Raw genomic sequence first — 19,826 nt, forward strand, 5'->3', positions numbered from 1 at the left:
AAATCATTCCTGGCCTCGCACGGTTAGCGCCTGCCCCTGCCTTTAGACTGGGCCTGCTGTTCCAGGGGTGCTGAGCCCATCGCAGCAGGGATACAGCGGGTCTCACCTATCCTGTGTCTAGGGTTAAAGAGGCTTGTTCCACTGGAGGAGCAGGGTGGTTGCCCCAGCTCACAGGGAGCTAAATTAAGCCGGGTTCTCTCCTCCATCAGCCCCAGCTCGCTCCCTTTAAAGGCTGAACCCCAGTTTCCACAGAGCTGCGCAGGTAACCAAGGGCAGGAGCCGAGCCTGCAGGATCTAGCGCTGGGCTCTGAGCAGGAACGAAGCCAGCTCCTGGGGAGATCGGCAGAGCAGTCAGACGCGTGAGGCAAGTGCAACCAAGACACAAGCCCTGAGGTCCCAGTTGGTGCTAGAACAACACCTGAACCCACCACCCGTCAGGGTCTAGCAAGAAGCCAGAGGCAGCATGCCCCTGAAAAACTGCTTTTCCCAGGAAGGAGGCACCACTACTGCTCGAATGAAAACCATGGCCCACAGCTAAAGGGTACCACACCTTTCGGGGTGCCACCGAGATCGAGATGAGCGTGAGCCAAGCGTCACTGCTCAGATGTTGTCTAGATCCTGGCCTGTTGCTCAGCACCACCAGCAACCCTCAGGCTGGTGAGATCTTAGTCTCAGCTGAAGATTGTGACTTATTTCTCCTCTGCCTGGGAATGATCTATCGACTCACCCCACTGGTACAGGACCTCTTTGACCCCAGCCAGATGTTGGTGTTTAACGCCAGCTCCACCTTTGCTAGGCAGGCTGGTTGGCCCCAGCTAGTCAATGGAGTGAAGGAGAAGGGGGTAGGAGAGCCGATGGGGGGGGGGGGGGGCTGCTAGTGGAGGACGCATCTAAGCCAACAGCAGGAATGCATGAATTGGGTCTGGAAACCACTCTTGAAGGAGAAGGGCCAAAATCCCCACCCGCCGCCCCGTACAAGAGACAGCAGCCCTCAGCCATCCAGAGTTCGTCTGAACTTCCTGCAGTCCGGAGAACAGGCCTGGTTCTGGGAACAGCTGCTGGAACTGCACAGGGCCATGCAGTTCTTAGCACTGCCACAAGGTGGGGCAGGGGAGCAGAGAGGCAGGAATTCAACACAAAACCCCCGATTTCTCTGTCCTGCTTGGGAATCTTCAGCCGGGCCGCAGGCTTGGACCCGGCGGCCTCCCCACGGCCCGAGCGCTAGCAACAGTCTGGGTGGATAGGCCTCACACCGCCTCGCGGATGGCCCTGCTCTTCTTCAGCTTGGAGAGACCCTCATGGATGCCGGCTTCTGTGACCCTGCAGAGAGAAAGCGAGACATGACCCCAGACTCTGATGGGATGGATCAGATCTGGCTGCTTCCTCTACAGCTCCTGGAACTGCAGGGGTATCATGGCAGGTTGCTAAGATTCGCCCTCCCTTATGGAAAGCACCTGGAACTTGCCCTGACACGGAACAGAGGGCACTGTGGAGCAGGAGCTAGATGACTTGGACTTTAAGGTCAGAAGGGACCCTCAGGTTCTAGTCGAGTGGTTTTCAAAGTTTGGATCATGGAATGCAAGGCACTGGGTCGCCTTGCTCAGCTGCCAGGGACCCTGGTGGCCAGCCAGTAAAAACGAGTAGTCCCTACCTGTTCTGACACCACGCTGCACCCCGGAAGTGGCCAGCAACAGGTCCGGCTCCTAGGCGGGGGGCCACAGGGCTCTGTGCGCTGTCCCTGCCCCCAACACAAGCTCTGCACTCCCATTGGCTGGTTCCCGGCCAATGAGAGTCGGGGTGGGAGCGGTGTCTGGGGGTGGGGGGGGGGGACCGCTTGCGTGCCTTCGCCTAGGAGCCAGACCTACTGTTGGCCACTTCTGGGGCGCAGCATGGTCCACGGTGTCAGGACAGGCAGAAAGTCTGCTCCTGCACCCTGGCTGTGCTGCTGACTGGAAGCCACCAGAGGTAAGCCTGTGCCCCAACCCTGTGACCCAATCCCCCTGTCCCAACCCTGACCCCCCCCCCGAAACCCAAAGCCCCTTCCTGTACCCCAACTCCCTCATCCCTGGCCCCACCCAAGAGCCTTCACTCCCAGCCAAGAGCCCTGATCTCCTCCTGCACCCCAACCCCCTGCCCCAGCCCTGAGCCCCCCCCAAACCTGGAGCCCCCTCCTGCACCCCAAAGCCCTCATTCTGAGCTCCACCCCACAGCCCTAACCCCCACACCCCAATCCTCTGCCCCAGCCCAGAGCCCTGATCTCCTCCTGCACCCCAACCCCCTGCCCCAGCCCTGAGCCCCTCTCCAAACCTGGAGCCCCCTCCTGCACCCCAAACCCCTCATTCTGAGCTCCACTCCACAGCCCTCACCCCCACACCCCAATCCTCTGCCCCAGCCCAGAGCCCTGATCTCCTCCTGCACCCCAACCCCCTGCCCCAGCCCTGAGCCCCCCCGCCCAAACCTGGAGCCCCCTCCTGCACCCCAAACCCCTCATTCTGAGCTCCACCCCACAGCCCTAACCCCCACACCCCAATCCTCTGCCCCAGCCCAGACCCACTCCAGCGCCCCAACCCCCTGCCCCAGCCCTGGGCCCCCTCCCACACCCCACACCCCTCATCCCCAGCTCCATTAGGTCGCACACATTGACGGTTTTCTTCAACTCGATCACCAGGAAAAAGCATCTGAAAACCACTGATCTAGTCTGATCTCCACAGGGGAGCTTGGAAGGATTCGATTTTTACTGGTAAAAGTCAAAGGTGGATTTCACCCAACATCCCCCCCAACACAAATATTTCCATCGATAACAGAGGCAAAGTAAGAAAAATGCAGCTCAAGACCTCAGAGTTTGATCAAAGGCTATTTACTCGGTATATTTTGCCACGGGACATTGTCAACTGGCGTTTAAAACTTTAATGTCAATTTCAACGGCCACGTCACTAGCTAATGATTGTCTGCCCCTCCTCGATTTTCCTTGTGAACATTTAAAAGTGATAAAAATGAGGGGAAAATACTTTAAAACAAACATTGCTATTATTCATCAAAACCATAAACATCGAATTCTGCCAAGCCTACTCGTCAGGTTCACACACAGGGGGGAAAAACTGACCCAGAATAACTCAGACCCAAATAGCTATTCTACGCAGGCAAACTGGTTGTAGCCCTGTTGGTCCCAGGATGTTCGAGACACAAAGCGGGCAAGTTTCCCTGCTCACCGTCTCCCCCAGCCCCAGTACCACAGGGAATGTGCCTGACTTCCCTCTTCTCAGCCCCACCCAGAGATCTAGCTGCTTACACCTGATTCATCTGCAGTTCCTCCTCCTCCTCCTCATCCTCTTGGGGCAGCTGTAGATAAGGGTTGTTTGAAGCCGGGCGGAACTTGTATCCCGTTAGGATGAAGAAAACCAAGGTGGATACTTCGACCAGGAGCTGCAAGGAAGGAAAGAAGGGTCCTCAGGCCTAGCGAGCGGAGTCCAAGATCAGTGCAGCTGCTGCTGAAATGCAGCAGGCTCTGGGGTGGGACATAACAGCCCACAGCAACAGTTTAGGACAGGAAGAATCACACGAGTGATAAAGAAAAAATGAGGCCTGAATGTGTATTGCCTACCCTGGAATTTGGGCAGGAAACTGACCTGGGAAAGGGAGGCTGTTGAAATGGCTGCAGCTATCTCAGACTCTTGGATTTACATTAAATCTGACCGAGTGCAGCACAGCCTGCTACAGTGACCAGCCGGAAGAGTGCCACGGCTGACAGCATTTCTCAAAGCAGCTGGGTTCTCCCTGGTGGTTTCCTAGCCAAGTAGTGGCCCAGCAGATGTCTACTTAGCACCAGCTCACAGTCCCAGCTGGGTGGACTGCAGGGTAAGCAAAGCATTGCAGATGCCCAGTCGCCACTTCCAGTCCAGAGGCAAGAAAACCTGGCCTATACAATACAGCGCCTCACCGATGGCTCTCAAAGCACTTCACCACCACTCACGTCCAGAGCCCAGCTGGGAGGGAGGGAGGGAGATGTCCCCCGTCTTGCCAATAAGGATCTTAGAGTGGATCAGTGACACTGCTAGGAATAGAACCCAGGAATCCTGCTCCCCTCCCCTCCTCTCCTCACCTCGTAGAGCCACTGCCACTGGAAGGGGACGGTGAATTTGAGCAGGATGGCAATGACGCGGGAGAAGTAAATGTAACACACCACCTGGAAGAGGGGGAGAGAGAGAGGAAAAAAAGCAACTGAGGCCGCAGGCAGGATCCTGGTCCCATCACGCAGACAGCGCTGGCGCTGTCAGCATCCCTGAGAGAGGAGCCAGGGCCGGGGGCACCTACCATGACGTAATAATGTCTGAAAAGCTTCAGTTTCGCCAGGTTTGTGGCAGCTGGAAATAAAACAAGGGGAGTTTGTCACACGGTGCTGGGAGCAGGTTCCAGATCAGGGGGACGGAGGGGGACAGAGCCCCCTCAGAGTGAGGGGGTGGGGGGAGCAGCTGGGCTTCTAGGGAGGAAGCCGAGACGGACTCACCTTTGCCATCTGTGCTGGAGGCCTCCTGAAGGTGGCGGATGGACCTGGGGATGGACAAACAGATGCTCAGCAGTTCCCACCCTCGGCTCTGGAGCCGCGTTTCCCAGGGGCAACTCCACTGGCCCGGAGCAGACAAGCCCGCTGGGCCCATGGCCCACAGGGGCAGGATGCAAAGGTCACCACCGTGGGGACATGGCCAAGCCAAAGCAATGACTCCCATGGGATTGTGGGAAGATTCGCACCCCCTGCCCCACCCTATGAAGCCTTCAATGGTCCCATCGATCCCCAGCACTGTGTCAACCCCCCAGGTTAGTGTGCACAGCTGGGACACCCCTCTGCACCGGACACTTCCCATGGGGGCTTATGGGGGGGAGTGACTGGCACCACCATGACCCCAGAGAGACAGACTTCCCTTTATAATTTATACCACCCTGGGCTTCTCCAGCATCTTCCACACATGCATCCGTGACGGTCCCCCAAAGCACCGTGGGGTCAGGGCTGATTCTGAGGGGAGATCACCCCCTACTAACCCCCCATCCTGCAATACAGCAGCATCGGGGTCACTGCTGACTTGGGAGAGCACCCCTACTGACACCCTCACCCCGCAGTTTTCCTCCATCTCCCATCCAAGCACTGACCCAGCTCAGCTTGTGAGACCTGGTGGGTTCCCAACCCAAGGCAGTACCGCCGCCGAGGTGGGCCCGGCTCTTACCACACCACAGGGAAGAGGATGGCCCCGCAGCAGAGCAGGTCCACCAGGAAGAGGATCTGCTTCCAGGAGGCGTAGTCACTGCTGCCCTCCTCCGAGGACTCGATGATAATGTAAGCGATGTTTGCCAGCACCTGTGCAATGGCAAAGGCAGGTGATGAAGGGACTTCACAGCCCCAAGTGGGCATCCTGCAGGCGGGCACTAACCGTCGCTGCCCAAATACCTGCCACCCCAGCGTGTGCCCTGTATCTTCCCCCGCTTGCCAAGACACGTGTTGCCCAGTGCAGGACATTGCCCGGAGGCCAGAGGAGAGCAGGGCGCTATCACCTGGCTCTTATTTAGCACCTTTTTATCTGGAGATCTCCAAGCGCTTCTGCAGGGAAGGACAGGACCATCATCCCCATCTCGCACATGGGTAAACTGAGGCACAGATGGGGAGGGGAAGCAACTTGGCTGAAGTCAGCCAGTTGACAAGGGGCGGAGCGGGAAGCAGACCCCACATCTCCCAAGGTCCTGCCCAGGGCTCTGTCCATGGGCTGACGGTGCTTCACCAGGGGAATTGCTTCCCCGAATCGTTCGCTTTCAGCGCCGGGAGCCTGAAAGGAACCCAGACAGAACCAGATCCAGCAGCCCCACCCCAGCCCAACATCCCCACCCAGCACTGCTCTGGCTTTGAAGGCAGAATGGCAAGGAGACGGCCGCCCGCAGAAGCGGCCGCTTCATAGCCAGCTCCCCCCAGCCGTCACACCCCTCACCTGCAGGGGGATGACAATCACGAAGAGCTTCTTCTCTTTGTCTGACAGGATGTACTTGATGAAGGCCCAGCCTGTCCCGATCAGCGCGATGGTGATGAAGAGCAGGGCGCCCTTCAGCCTGTAAGGCACCCAGAGGCAACTCAGGCGGGTGCCCTGTTCTGGGAGGCAGGGCTGGCCCAGGGCGAGTCATGGAGGGGCTCTGTTTCCTGAGCCACAACGTGCTGGGACTGAAGAAACTGGGACACTCTCCCTCCCCTGCACAACTGCCCCTGCCCCCCCCAGTGCCCCCTGCTGGGAGAGCTTGGAACTGCAGTATCCAGGAGCTTCCAACACAGCCAGTGCTCCTGCCCCGCTCTATACAGCGCCCCCTACTGGGGAAGACTGGGACTGGAGCGGCTAAGAGCTCTTCCCAGAGCCAGCCCTCCTACACTATCCCCTGCAATTATCAGCTCCATGCAATCAATGTCCTACGACACTTTCCAGGGCGCCTCCTGCTGGGAGGACTGTAGTAGCGAGACCTCCCCACAACCCTCCCAGTGGTGGCAAGCACTGCACCCCAGCCAGTGCCCCCTGGTGGGAGAAACTGGGACTACAATACTTGCAAGCTCCCCCCTTATCCATCGGTTCCTCCAGGGCCCCCATCCCAGAGCCAGCCACGATGCCGGGCTACAGAATATCACAGAATATGTTCCCTCCGCATAGGCCCCATAACCAGACCCTCTGCACTTACAGGTGGGTCACGAAGTACATGACGGCTAAGCTCTCGATCGGGTGACCCTCGGTGTTAATGAAATAGTAGTTGATCTGAGAGAGAGAGGACAGAGAACGGGGTCTCAGCTGGAGCCTCCTGATTCTGGCTAGACAGGCTGGGAGAACACCTACCATAGCCACCCAAAATCCATCTGCCTGTTCGGGAGCTGGTGGCAAAGCCAGGGGGGCTCAGAGCCATTCACCTCTGCGCCAACAGCCCTGCCCGGCAGGGTAACTAACCGCCATCGCGAGACGGCGGTTGGGCAGCCAGTGCATGAGATGAGTTTGACGGGTCTCAGCCCTGCATGCCAGAGACATCATTGTCTTCCTGGGGGTAGATCAGCCCTTCCCTGAGAAAGGTCAGAGATTCTTAGCAGGGGTGACACAGGCTTGTAGGGAGGGAGGGGGACACTGTCCCTGCCAGCGCGCTGAGAACAGAGAGGACCCCAGAAACAGTCAGTCCAGCATGCTCAGTTTGCACTGATGCTTTTCAAGGGGCGCTGGATTCAGGTTAACACCTTACAAGCTAGCGTCTTCCCCAGCCATACCCAATCCCCCAAGCCAGCAGGCCCTGGGCACATTTCACCTCTTAGACAGAGACACGCCCGCTAAGCTGAGGACAAGGCTCACGGGGGTCAGTGGGAGCCCGACTGCAGTGAACCCAGGTACGGCCGCTGTCCAATAACACCAGGCTCTACCGGCTTTCGGTGTGTGTCCCGCACCTAGCGCAGTGGGGCTTTGGTCCGTGGCTGGGGCTCCTAAGAGCGACCATATGACAAACACCTCACTCAGAGCGCTTTTCATCTATGGATCTCAAAGCACTTGGCAGCATCATTCCCATTTCATAGATGGGGAAACTGAGACAGGGAGGCACAGCTGGCCCAAGATCAGCCAGGAGGCCAATGGCTAGCGCCCAGGTCTCTCAAGCCCTTTGTCACTGGGCCCCCCTGCATCGGCATAGCTGGCTACTTACACTGTGAAAGAGGAGCGAAAGGGCCTTGGTATATGCTAAGGCAGCCATGAGCCAGTGGATTTTGAACACGCTGAACCTGTGGGTAGAGAGACGCAATCAGGCTGATGGCCATGATGGTTCTGGGGGTGGAAAGGGGGCAGAGTGAGGTACAACAGACAGGAAGGCTGCCTGCCCCGGGGAAAGCAGTGTGGACACAGCCGATCACAGAGGTGGGGCTCACTTGTGCTGGCAGAGGAAGTAGACCCACACAGTGGCTGCGGCCAGGAAGCAGGCGGACATGACCAGATAGAGTTTGATGAGGGGGATCTCGGCAGCCGACAGGTACCCGTCCGGGTTCTTCTCTCGGATCATCACCTGCAAAGCAGAGACAGAGCGGGAGCTATGGCTGGGGGAGATGCCGACTGAAAAAAACCATCCCACCGCACAGGGACGCCAGGAGATCTGATCCAGGGTGGCAGGGGAGTACCGGGCTAGAGGGGCCCCTTGCGTTGGTCTGGAGAGGTGAGGGAACATTGGGTGGACCGCTGAGCTGATCCAACATGGCAGGGGGGCTACCAGGCTAGAGGGGCTCACTGGTTTGATCTGCCACAGCAAGCGTGCAGAGGGAGGCTGATGGGACTGGGACCAACAAACACAGACTGAAGATGTATGATAAACTCCCCCGTATGCTGTGGCTTTGGAGATGCGTGGCGGACCCACAGTTTGCTCTAGACTAGCTGTGCCTGGTGGATAAAGCCCTGGACTGGAACACTGAAGACCTGGGTTAGAATCCCAGACACTTGTAGACCACAGCCCGGTAAGGATCCCTCATAACCCATTCATCCAGTCTATTGCAGCATGACAAGCGTTTGAGGCTCTGTGTAGGGTATCTGAGCACCTGGGCTTCTACTTAGGTTGCAAGGTCTTTGGGGCAGGGGGACTGGCTTTGCGTTCTGTGTCTGTGCAGTGCCAAGCACAGGAGGGTCCTGGGCCATGACTAGGGCTCCTAGGCACTACAGCAATACAAATATCTAGCTCAAAGCACTGCGCAGAGGAGGTCAGTATCATTATCTCCATTTAACAGATGGGGAAACTGAGGCACGGAGTGGGGGAAAGTGGCTTATTCAGGGAATAGGACCCAGGTCTCCTGAGTCCCAGACCAGTGCTTTACTCTGCTTTCTAATCCACCCAGAGGCAGAGAGGGGAAGTCTGTACCAGAGGATTAGAACTCTGCTGCCTCTGCTGGAGGGAGGGGGGATGACCGTCTCCTGCATGCACACTTACGGTGATGTCGTACGGCATCTGGTTTGCCGGGGCTCTGTTGTGGCAGTTGTGAAAGTTGAGGTTGTACAGCCCTTCCGCCTCTGAGCCGATCACTACGTGGAACTGCAAGGACAGAGCGGGAGAGACCCCGGGAGACCCGAGTTACCAGTCAGGGCTCTGATCGGAGCTATCCAGGCTGACTCATTGCAGGAGACCGGCTGAGGATACCCCCCTGCTCAATGGAGTTCCTATTACGGACATGTTAAGACTCCCTGGGCTCTGCCCCTCCCTCCCTGGGCTGCAGCCCATTCTGGCCCTGGAAAAGCAGAGAGCAAGTCAACCCAGCAGCGATTCTAAGGAGCAGTGCGCAGCCCTCATTGGCCAGGATAGGCCAGCTGGGTCCAGGCCCATTGAGCAAGGAGGTAGGGATACCAGACTAGGCCAACCAATGGCCTCGCCCCACACAGCAGGCGATGGGATGCCATTGGACCAGGCCACTTATTTGATCTGATGTGGCAGGGAGGGGAGGGGAACAGGCTACAGGGAAGCAGAGATACCAGGATAGTCGGGACAGGCTGACCTGCCTTGGAAGTGAGGGTGGGGAGATGCCAGGCCACATGGGCCCCAAGGTCTGATTGGCGGGGGTGGGGAATGCCAGGCCATATGGGCGCCCAGCTCTGATTGGCGGGGGTGGGGAATGCCAGGCCACATGGGCCCCCAGGTCTGACTGGCGGGGGCGGGGAATGCCAGGCCATATGGGCCCACAGGTCTGACGGGGGGTGGGAGGAACGGGACAACGACACAGGGGAAGAACACGAGCTGTTGGCGTGTTCCAGGAAGGCCCTTCCTCCATCCAGCCGGGCGACGCTTACGCTGAAGTTGTAGGAGTCGTTCACGCTGTCGAGATCTAGGAACAGATTTTCCCCTCCGTGGCTGGAATCCTGCTGCACGAGAAAGACCAATAAGGACTAATGCACACAGAGCTGGAGTCGCCTGCCACACGTGGGAGAGGAGGAAAGAGCAGGGCTTGCTCTGCCCGGGGATCACCCAGATCCAGGCTTACTGTGGCTCAGCCATGCTACAGTTCCCAGCTGCTGATTCGGGGGCTAGGGCTGCTTGTCATGCTGGCGTGAGCAACAACCGGGACTCTATCGCTGCCCGCTTCCCATCCAGCCACTGGCTCCCCAAAGCCCTCTGAAGTCTACCCCTCTCCCCAGCCTCTCTGTCCCACAACGGGCAGTTGGCTCCCTGGGCTCTGCAGAGAGGACAGCGCTGGAATGAGGTGGCGGCAGGCACCGGCTGGGTTGGCGGAAGCCCGGTGACCTGGCACAGCTGCCTGGGAACTGCCCTCGGCTCAGTCCCTGAAGGGCATTTACCTGCTTGCCTTCGGCCGCTGTCTTCTTCTGGGAGTCATCCGCGTCAGGCACTTTACCAGGCGCTTTCTGCTGTCCTTCTGTGCCTGGTAGAACAAACACAGCCCTTCGTCATGGACTAGATGCCATTAACTCCAGCTCCTGCTAGCAAGACTCAGGCTGGGAGCCCCCCCTCCACCTCCTTTCGGGCCCTTGCATCCATTGGTCCCCACGAAAACAACACCCAACATGACAGGGCCTCCATCGCAGCTGTGGCTGGGATAGAACAACAATGACCTGCCTCCTTGAAATGAGGTAGCCTCAACGTCCTGTCCTAAACAGGAGTGCCAGTGCTGGGTGGCTATTAAATAGCTGCCACATTCCACCCCAGAGATGGCTGCATTTCAAGCAGTGAGGTCCCTCTACATCTGTAATCTGGCCATGTTCCCCCTAGCGCTTTGAGAGCCTTGGAACAAAGGTACCCCAGAAGCACACCGAATTACATATTGAGAGCATGGGGCAATCCTAGTGAGATCAGATGCACCTGCCATGTTAAGCAATTAACTGCAGCACTCTCGTTAAGGAGAAAACGAGCCCCTTCTTAAGCAGCATGGAGAAGGCTGCTTCACTCCAGGCAAATAGGAAACAGCAAGACATGGGTGTCTAAGCCGCTTCCAGTCTCCCTCACCTTTATTGGCAGCAGCCTGGTCCTTGCTATCCGAGTCCCCATTCTGCACCTCGGGGAGCAGACCGGAATAAATCTGCAGCTTCTTCTGCTCGCCGAGCTGCCGCACTTGGACCCTGAAAGGACAGAACTGAGCGTCAGTACAGGGGGCATGACACAATGGAGATGGGTTCGACTCCAAGAGTCAGAAGGGACGTGGAGAGGGGGCGAGATCAGTTATGCAAAGGGTTGTTTAGTCGGTTGCTGGGGGCCAGGACTCCTGGGTTCTGTTCCTAGCTCTCGGAGAGGAATGTGTGGTTATAACCGGCAGCCAAGACTCCTGGGTTCTACTCCCAGCTGGGAGAGGGCTGGGAGGGTGTAGTGCTCAGAGTAAAAGTAGCAGTTTGATTTATCTGCTGCCTTTTCCATTTCACTGTGTAACCTCCTGTTACATGCAGATACATAGGAGCACCTGACTGATCTTCTGTCTACCATTCACTCATTAATTTATACACCGTTAGCACATCTCCTTATTTATTCCCTCTCTAATCCCAGTCATCTCTCACACGGTTCTCACATACCACCTGATATCAGGGGTGGTTGCAGCCAGTGCTGGTGACAACATGAGCTGTCTGTATATTTGCTAGGAGCTGCTCTGATCCCTGGACACGGAAGAATCTAGGTTCTAGGCTAATTTGCCATTAATGGCTCGAGTCTAGGTACTAGGCTAATTTGCCATTAATGGCTCCAGTCAATTTAGCGGGAGGCCAGATGAGGAGTCCAACGAAATATATATAAGCACAGACAGAATTTCACTTGCTTTTTCTGTTTGACGTCAACGAGGAAGAGGATTCGTGACTCCGCTCCGGTTTGTTCCAAGGTGCAGTTATGAGATTCCTTTCCCTGCAGAGAGGAAAACTGGTCCCCCGTCAGATCAGACAAAAAACACATGTACAAGCTATCTTAATTACCACCATCAGGATTTACACTAGGCCACAAATCAGGGCCCTGCTGCGTCAGATGCTGTACATAGTAAGAGACAGTCCCTGCCTCAGACAGCTTACAATCTAAATAGCTGAGACACAGGGAGGGAGGGGATGTGACACTCAACAGGTCAGTGGCACAGCTGGGAATAGAACTGAGGTCCCATCAACTTCAAGTCCAGAGCGCTGCCCACTAGGTCCTGCTGCCTCTCCAAGGGACTGATTCACATTCACTTCCCCTAGAGCCAGTCTTTCCAGTGGCTCCCAGAGGTAACTGATGGCAGATTCCAGACATTCTCCCCTTCCGGATTCCTTTACAACAGCCTAGCCCTAGAGAACCTGTCTCGGTTCCATGCAATGAAGCCAGTCAGCAGTGCTCAGGGGATCGGCCAGAAGGGGTCACTCAAGAGAAACACATCACCCATTGAGCAGGACTTGCCCCCTGAAAACAGTCCCCCACCAGAAGACCAGCGCTTTCCAAACAAACTCTGAAGAGTTCGTGCACACACAGAGAATGGCAACTCACTGGGTAGGAGAGGGCCTCGCGAATCCTCGTCCTGGACAAGCTGAAGCCAACCTGGAAATAAAAAGGATTAATCTGTTATAACCAAGCCCACCTCCACCAGCAAGGGGCAGAACCCTGAGCCTTCGGCAGATGGGGAAGGCTCAGGTGGGGCAGGCACAGAAGCTCTGCCAGGGGGGCAGCCAGCCACAGTGTCTCCCATACAAGGCATGAAGATGCCCCATGATACAGTTACGGCCCTCCAGGCCAGCTCGCTGATCAGCTCCAGAAGGCCCGAAGGCATTCGGCTACTTGGATTTCTTACCAGATGGACTGACTGTTGGGGGGTGTCCACCATAAGTTATTTGATCAACCTCAAAAAACATGTTAAGACCCACCCACCCTTGGAACATTGAAACCCACCAAATTAAGGGACCCACCCAGCCCCTAATGCATTACAGATTTAAGGGCGGGGCCGGACGAATAGCTCAGTGGTTTGAGCATTGGCCTACTTAACCCCAGGGTTGTGAGTTCAAACCTTGAGGGGACCACCTAGGGATCTGGGGCAAAAAATCAGTACTTGGTCCTGCTAGTGAAGGCAGGGGGCTGGACTCAATGACCTTTCAAGGTCCCTTCCAGTTCTAGGAGATAGGTATCTCTCATTATTATGGACAGCCCCTTGGAGGGGGAGCCATGCTGGCTGCTTCTACCAGCAGTCCCCAACATGGTGCCTGTGGGCACCATGGCACCCACCAGGGTATTTATGTGTGCCCACCTAGTGCCCAGCAGGGGAGACAAGCCACAGCCCTGCATCTGCTGGGGACAGAGAACTCCAGGGCTGCAGGCGCCAGTGTTCTCGGTCCCAGGCAGGCATGGGGCCACAGCTTAAGCTAGAGAGAAGCCGCGGCCCCGCGCCTGCCGGGGACAGAGAACTCCGGGGCTGCGGGCACCAGTGTTCTCTGTCCTCGCGGCTTCTCTCTTCTCTCTGGATTCATATATTATGTAACATTAAATATGATTTTTTGGTATTATTTAATGTACAAATACAAAATAAGCCTTGAAAAATTGTTGGCGCCCACCACACACTTCTGAAAACATGAATGTGCTACTGGCCACAAAAAGGTTGGGGACCACGGGTCTAGGGTAGGTCTTCACCGCAGTCACAGAGTTAACTCGGGCTCTAATTCGGGTGGCTGCCTCTATCCTCCCTCCCCTAGCTGGCCTAATGGAGGGTTCAGGCCAGAGCCAGGGATCTGATCTGCCTTAGGTACTTAAACGACCCACACACATACACGACCTCACAATATTTCCTGTATTTAAACTTCCAAGTGCTGTTAACATCGTTTCCCCCCCCCCACCCCACCTTAAGTATCTATCTGGGCCTCTATTCTCCATCTAAATGACTTGCCCAAGGTCACACAGGAGGTCGGTGGCAGAGCACAGAACTGATCTCCCAGTTGTAGGCTAGGGACCTGGGTCATTCTTCCTCTGCCTGATTTGAACCCAGGAGAGCAGGTGTCTCAGACCTGAAGTTTAGCTCAACCCAGCTCTCTCCGCTCCCATTGGTGAGAATGCTAGATTCACTGCAGGAGCACCCCGCAGGTGTGAAGAACCGTGGCACGGTGCCATTCACACCCACAGTCTCCTTGGGAATCACAGTGGGGTGGAGGGTGATCGCTCCCTGGCGTGCACCACGAACTACTACACGAGTGAGTGCTCCTGAGAAGAGCCGCGGTGTTTACCCAAGGCTTGTCCTGCTTGGCGCTGCCAAGGCTGAGATGCAGCCGGCTCACATTCACCTCCAGGGAGCCATTCGCGTAGAAGCCAAAGGTGTTCAAATGGATGTCAGCCCTCTTCTCGCCCTGAAATAGATGAGGCAGGAAGCCGTCACACGACCAAGCCTATTAGGCTGGCTGGCAACAGCAGCAAAACACGCCACTCCCCCGAATGGGAGACAAGGGGCAGCCCCACGCAGCAGCCTCCAGCCAGGGGACCAAGCCTCGAGGTGGCCTTTTCAGTCATGCTGGTGCAGCCAGCCAGAGAGATGAGTGCGGCCCGGCACGCCTCTTCTACCCTTGGCTGGCCAGATTTATCTCACCTCGCAAGCTGCAGAGGCATCAGAATTGCTTCCCCTTCAGAAGAGGAAGTGACTCCAGAGGGGCAGGGTTAGCAGAACTGAAGCAGGAGCGAGATTAGCGGTTTCTGGATCCAGATCACGTGTCTGCATCAGCCAAGTGCCATTTCATCACACAGGGTCACCTGGGACGTGGCAACGTGGTGACCCATAGGGACGGGACTGCTCGAAATCTAACCCAGCTCACAAACTGCAGCGATGGGCTGCTCCCGTTGACACAGCTGCTTAAAGAAGACGAGTTCATTGCTCAGCCCCAGACAGGCTCAGAGTGGGACTGAGCCCAGGATCTGGGCCATGTTTTTCTCCTGGAGAAGGGAGTCAGCTGTGACGCGGCCTAAATCAAAGCCTGAGAACTGAGCACTCCTCCCAGCCTGTAGGGAAGCTCACACCTGGATCCAAGCTTCCTAGCCAGCTCCGATCTCTGTTAAGGGGGCAAATCCAACCCCAGACACCGGCACCCCCTCCGAGCGCACATGAATGTTAGACCTGAGCTCTGGTCTGTTTGTAATGAAAATAATAGCTCTCCTGCCCCCAGATCAGACTGGGATGTGTCAGAGGAGACGGAGCAGTGGAGGGAGAAGAACAGGTTTGGGGGATGGGGGAGTTGGGTGAGGAGAATGAGGGTGCAGCCGGGGGAAATGAGGTGAGATCAGGACAGTGTCTTCATCCAGCAGATTTGGAAAGAAAGCAACCCCCCACGTAGCCAATGAGTTCACATGTTTATTTAGCAACTGAAACGCAAATAACATCATCCACACACTGAAATAAAACAGAAAGCTTGGAAAACCTGGCTGACACCCTTCTCAGCTGCCTAGGCCTGAGGGGCCCAACCCCCTGTTCCTTATCTGGCCTTCCACACTCCAGATACGTTGGGCTGCCCGCACACATAACCACAGCCCAGGCGTTGGACAATCAGCCCGTTATGTCTTCATGTGACATTGTTTCAACACAATGCAAACTCAGATCTGCTCCGGACTTCCCCCAGGCCTCATCTGGTGTTCCCCCAAAGACCAATGGCCTTGTCCACATAAGGTCCCCCAGCTACCCAGGCCCCCCTCTCACCCACCACTGCGTTCTCAGAGCATTTCCACCTGCAAGGCCAGGAACTGCTGTGTTAGGGGTCACCAAGGGAGAAGGTGGTCAGGGCCAAGCGCCATGGGAAAGAGTGGCAGAGGGCATGGGGGGGGGGTGATGATGTGGAAGGGCCCAAGTGGATGATGGGGAAGGAGTAACTGAGGCAGGGATGGGAGAGATGGAGGCTGGGGGGGATCACAAGGTGCTGGGGAGAACTGGTGGGTCCCAGCCATGGGCTGTGAGGGAGGAAGGACTCAGGGAGATTCCCGGGGGTGTTCCCAAGAGTAGTTCAAGCCCCAGCAAGGGTGAGGGGGGATTAGCAGGGGGTTTTAGGAGGATCATGCAGTGGACGCCCCAGATTGGGGAGAGGACAGCCGGGGAAGGTGGAGGGGCATGGAAGCTCAAAGCCAGGGGTGGTGGGGTGGTCGGTCTCATGCCAGCTGTTGTGGGGAGTGCCCAAAGCCCAGGCAGGTCAGTCCCATCCCAGGGTTGGATGGGGTTGGTCAAGTCCTGAGGGTCAGGGAGTCCCATCCTGGCATTATGATGCCCCACCCGAGGGCGGTCCAGTCATGTCCCAGGGGAGGGCGTTCCCAGCTCAGGAGTTGGCCTCATCGGGGGGCGGGGGGGGTCAGTCCTTCCACAGGAGGTCGGAGGGGTCGGTGTCGGTACCCGGGGCAGGGTCCGGTCCGATCCCTGGGTGAGGGAGGGTCGGGTCCGGTGCGGTGTGATCCCTGGGTGGGGGGGTCCGGTCCCTGGGAGAGGGAGGGTCCAGTCTCTGGGAGGGGGAAGAGTCCGGTCCAGTCTGGTCCCTGGGCAGGGGAGGGTCCGGTCCAGTCTCTGGGGAGGGGGAGGGCAAAGGGTCCGATCCGGTCAGATCCCTGGGAGGGGAAGGATCCGGACAGGTCCCTGGGCCTCGGGGGGTCCGGTCCGGTCCAATCCCTGGGGAGGAGGAGGGTCCGGTCTCTGGGAGGGGTAAGGATCTGGTCCAGTCCAGTCCCTGGGCAGGGGAGGGTCCGGTCCGGCCCCTGGGCGGGGGGGCCGGGTCCGGTCCGGTCCTGTCCAGTCCCTGGGGAGGGAAAGGGGGAGGGTCTAGTCTCTGGGAAGGGGGAAGGGTCTGGTCCAGTCCGGTCCCTGAGCAGGGGAGGGTCCGGTCCGGTCCCTGGGTGGGGTCCGGTCCAGTCCGGTCCCTGGGGAGGGAAAGGGGGAGGATCTAGTCTCTGGGAGGGGGAGGGTCTGGTCCAGTCCGGTCCCTGGGCAGGGGAGGGTCCGGTCCGGTCTCTGGGAGGGGGAGGGTCCGGTCCAGTCCAGTCCAGTCCCTGGGGGTGGGGGGGAGGAAAGGGGAGGGTCCGGTTCGGTCCGATCCCAGGGGAGGGGGAGGCGGGGGTCTGGTCCGATCCTGGGGGAAGGGGAGGGTCTGGTCCGGTCTCTGGGAGGGGGAGGGTCCGGTCCAATCCAGTCCCTGGGCGGGGGACCGGTCTGGTCCGATCCCGGGGGAGGGGGAGGGGGAGGGGGGGCCGGGCCCGGTCCGGTCCGGTCCCGGGGGAAGGGGAGGGGGGGCCCGGTCCGGTCCCGGGGGAGGTGGAGCGGGAGGGGGTCCGGTCCGGTCCCGGGGAGGGGGAGGGGAGGTTCCGGTCCGATCCGATCCCGGGGGAGGTGGAGGGGAAGGGGGTCCGGTCCGATCCCGGGGGAGGGGGAGGGGGGTTCCGGTCCGGTCCCGGGGAAGGGGAGGGTGAGGGGCGGTCCGGTCCCGGGGGAGGAGGGGTTCCGGTCCGATCCCGGGGGGAGGGGAAGGGGAGGGGAAGGGGGGGTTCCGGTCCGGTCCGATCCCCGGGGAGGGGGGTTCCGGTCCGGTCCCGGGGGAGGGGAGGGGGAGGGGGAGGGGGGGTCCGGTCCGGTCCGGTCCCGGGGAAGGGGAGGGGGAGGGGGGAGGGGGGGTCCGGTCCGGTCCGGTCCCGGGGAAGGGGAAGGGGTGGGGGGAGGGGGGGTCCGGTCCGGTCCGGTCCCGGGGAAGGGGAAGGGGTGGGGGGGAGGGGGGGTCCGGTCCGGTCCGGTCCCGGGGAAGGGGAGGGGGAGGGGGAGGAGGGGGTCCGGTCCGGTCCCGGGGGAGGGGAGGGGGAGGGGGAGGGGGGGTCCGGTCCGGTCCGGTCCCGGTCCGGTCCGGGGGGCGGGGGGGTTCCGGTCCGGGTCCCCAGGCCGCGCTCACCGTCAGCACCAGGCGGTGGATCCGGCCCGCGGCGCCCCCGAGCAGCAGCAGCAGCAGCGGGAGGAGCCGCCCCAGCCCCCCCGAGGCCCCGGGCCGCCCCCGACTCCGGCCGAACATCCCTGGGCACCGGCTGGCCGCCCCGCCGCGCCTCGTCCCGTTCCGGCCGCTCAGCCTCCGCCCCCCGCCCGCCTGCGGGTCCGCCAATCGGCGCGCCGCGACCCCGCCACGCCGCCAATCATCGCCCAACTCGTCATTGCACCCGCCCCCTACCGGGAAGGTCAGCCAATACGAGCTCGATGTCAGTTATCCCCGCCCACAGGCCTTGAGACTGACAGGGAAGCGCACCAATGGTAGCGTTTCCCATGCTGCCTTGGGCTGGAACTACATTTCCTATGATGCCTAGCGCTAGAAACTACATTTCCCATCAGCCCGAGGGGCTAACCCTATATTGCCCATGATGCCTAGCCATAGAGGCTTCCCCTTCCTGGAGGTTATTGGCTGGAACTACAATTCCCAGGGTGCTCTGGGACCTTTACCTTGCCCCACCTGTTGTGTGGGGCATAGCACTCTGCAGCAACGTGGGGCAGTGAATGGCAAAATCCCTAATTCTCAAGCTCTGGGTCGTGACCCCATTCTAATGGGGTCGCCAGGGGCTGAAGCCTGAGCCCCACCACTCTGGGATTCCGTTTAAACCCCCTGCCTGGGCTGGTGGGGGCTCAGGCTTCCGTCCCCTCTCTGCGGTCGTGTAGTGATTTTTGTTGTCAGAAGAGGGTCAAGGTGCAATGAAGTTTGAGAACCCCCTGCCCTGAGACGATGGAAAGGGTGGACCTGGGAGCCAGAACGCCTGGGTTCTAGGCCCAGCTCTGGGAGGGATTGTGGGGAGGGGTGGGCTAGCAGTTGGAGCCAGGACCCCAGGTTCTAGGCTCAGCTTTGGGGGGATTGGAGGGGGATGGTCTAGCATGATCGACAGCCTTCAGCACGCGGCTCGCCAGAATAAGCCCCCTGGCGGGCAGGGTTGGTTTGTTTACCTGCCACGTCCGCAGGTTCGGCCGATCGCGGCTCCCACTGGCCGCAGTTCGCCGCTCCAGGCCAATGGGGGCTGTGGGAAGCCGTGGCCAGCACATCCTTTGGCCCGTGCCTTTTCCTGCAGCTCCTGTTAGCCTGGAGCAGTGAACCGCCCCAGTGGGAGCCGCGATCGGCCGAACCTGTGGACGTGGCAGGTAAACAGACTGTCCTGGCCGGCCAGGGGGCTTACCCTGGCGAGCCACGTGCCGAAGGTTGCCAATCCCTGGTCTAGCAGTTAGAGCTGGGAGCCAGGACCCTGGGTTCTATCCTGGCTCTAGGAGGAGGTGTAGACTAGTGGTTAGAGCAGTGGAAAGCTGGGAGCCAGGACCCCTTGGTTCTATTCCCATTAGATTTTCCAAAGGATGGGTGGGGCTTCCCAAGGGGGTTCTGAGGCTCAGTATGTATGTGCCAGTAAAGATTTTTTAAGGTCCTGGCATAGACGCTGCTGGAGCCAGGTGAACTATGAACATGAATAATTCATCACAACTTGCCAAAACAGCAGGGGAGGTTTCATAACCACAACTGCTCGGCGCTGCAATTTTATGTCTCATCTACAAAGATGCATCTGCACCGCACCCTCATACCACACTGGAACCTTGGCTTCCAGCTGAGTCATAGGAGAGAGCACCTCCCAGTACAGCCCAACACCTCTGCCTAACCCTCGCTAATTAATTCATGATTATTAGATGTCTTGCAATAGCATTTGGAAGCCCCAACCATATAACAAGGAGACAGTCCCTGCTCCAAAGAACTTACAGACCAAGACAGTAGACAGCAGGTGATCAAATAAACAGCTGTCTGGTGAGGGGAGCAATAGGAAACAATGAGATGATACTGATTAGCATGAAAAACTAATCATTTCAAATCAGTAGCCTAATCTCATCAATTTTTTTATGAGCATCCCAGCAGAGAAGA

General features: G+C 58.4%; 1 protein-coding gene across 1 annotated transcript; it reads right to left on the bottom strand.

Moving 5' to 3' along the window:
• Positions 1-550: 550 nt before the first annotated feature.
• Positions 551-17,996, bottom strand: GPR108 (G protein-coupled receptor 108). Its single transcript, XM_050925026.1, has 18 exons — positions 17,847-17,996; positions 14,178-14,297; positions 12,460-12,510; positions 11,771-11,868; positions 10,975-11,087; positions 10,311-10,393; positions 9,807-9,878; positions 8,956-9,057; positions 7,913-8,046; positions 7,693-7,768; positions 6,700-6,773; positions 5,970-6,087; positions 5,217-5,347; positions 4,505-4,548; positions 4,312-4,361; positions 4,100-4,183; positions 3,290-3,423; positions 551-1,320 (listed from the first exon to the last, which is right to left on the bottom strand). Exons 1-18 carry the CDS (start codon positions 17,961-17,963, stop codon positions 1,248-1,250), a joined length of 1,674 nt encoding a protein of 557 aa, XP_050780983.1. The 5' UTR covers positions 17,964-17,996; the 3' UTR covers positions 551-1,247.
• Between the last annotated feature and the right edge of the window lie 1,830 nt (positions 17,997-19,826).

The sequence above is a fragment of the Gopherus flavomarginatus genome, chromosome 16, assembly GCF_025201925.1.
Source record: "Gopherus flavomarginatus isolate rGopFla2 chromosome 16, rGopFla2.mat.asm, whole genome shotgun sequence".
Taxonomy (NCBI): domain Eukaryota; kingdom Metazoa; phylum Chordata; order Testudines; family Testudinidae; genus Gopherus; species Gopherus flavomarginatus.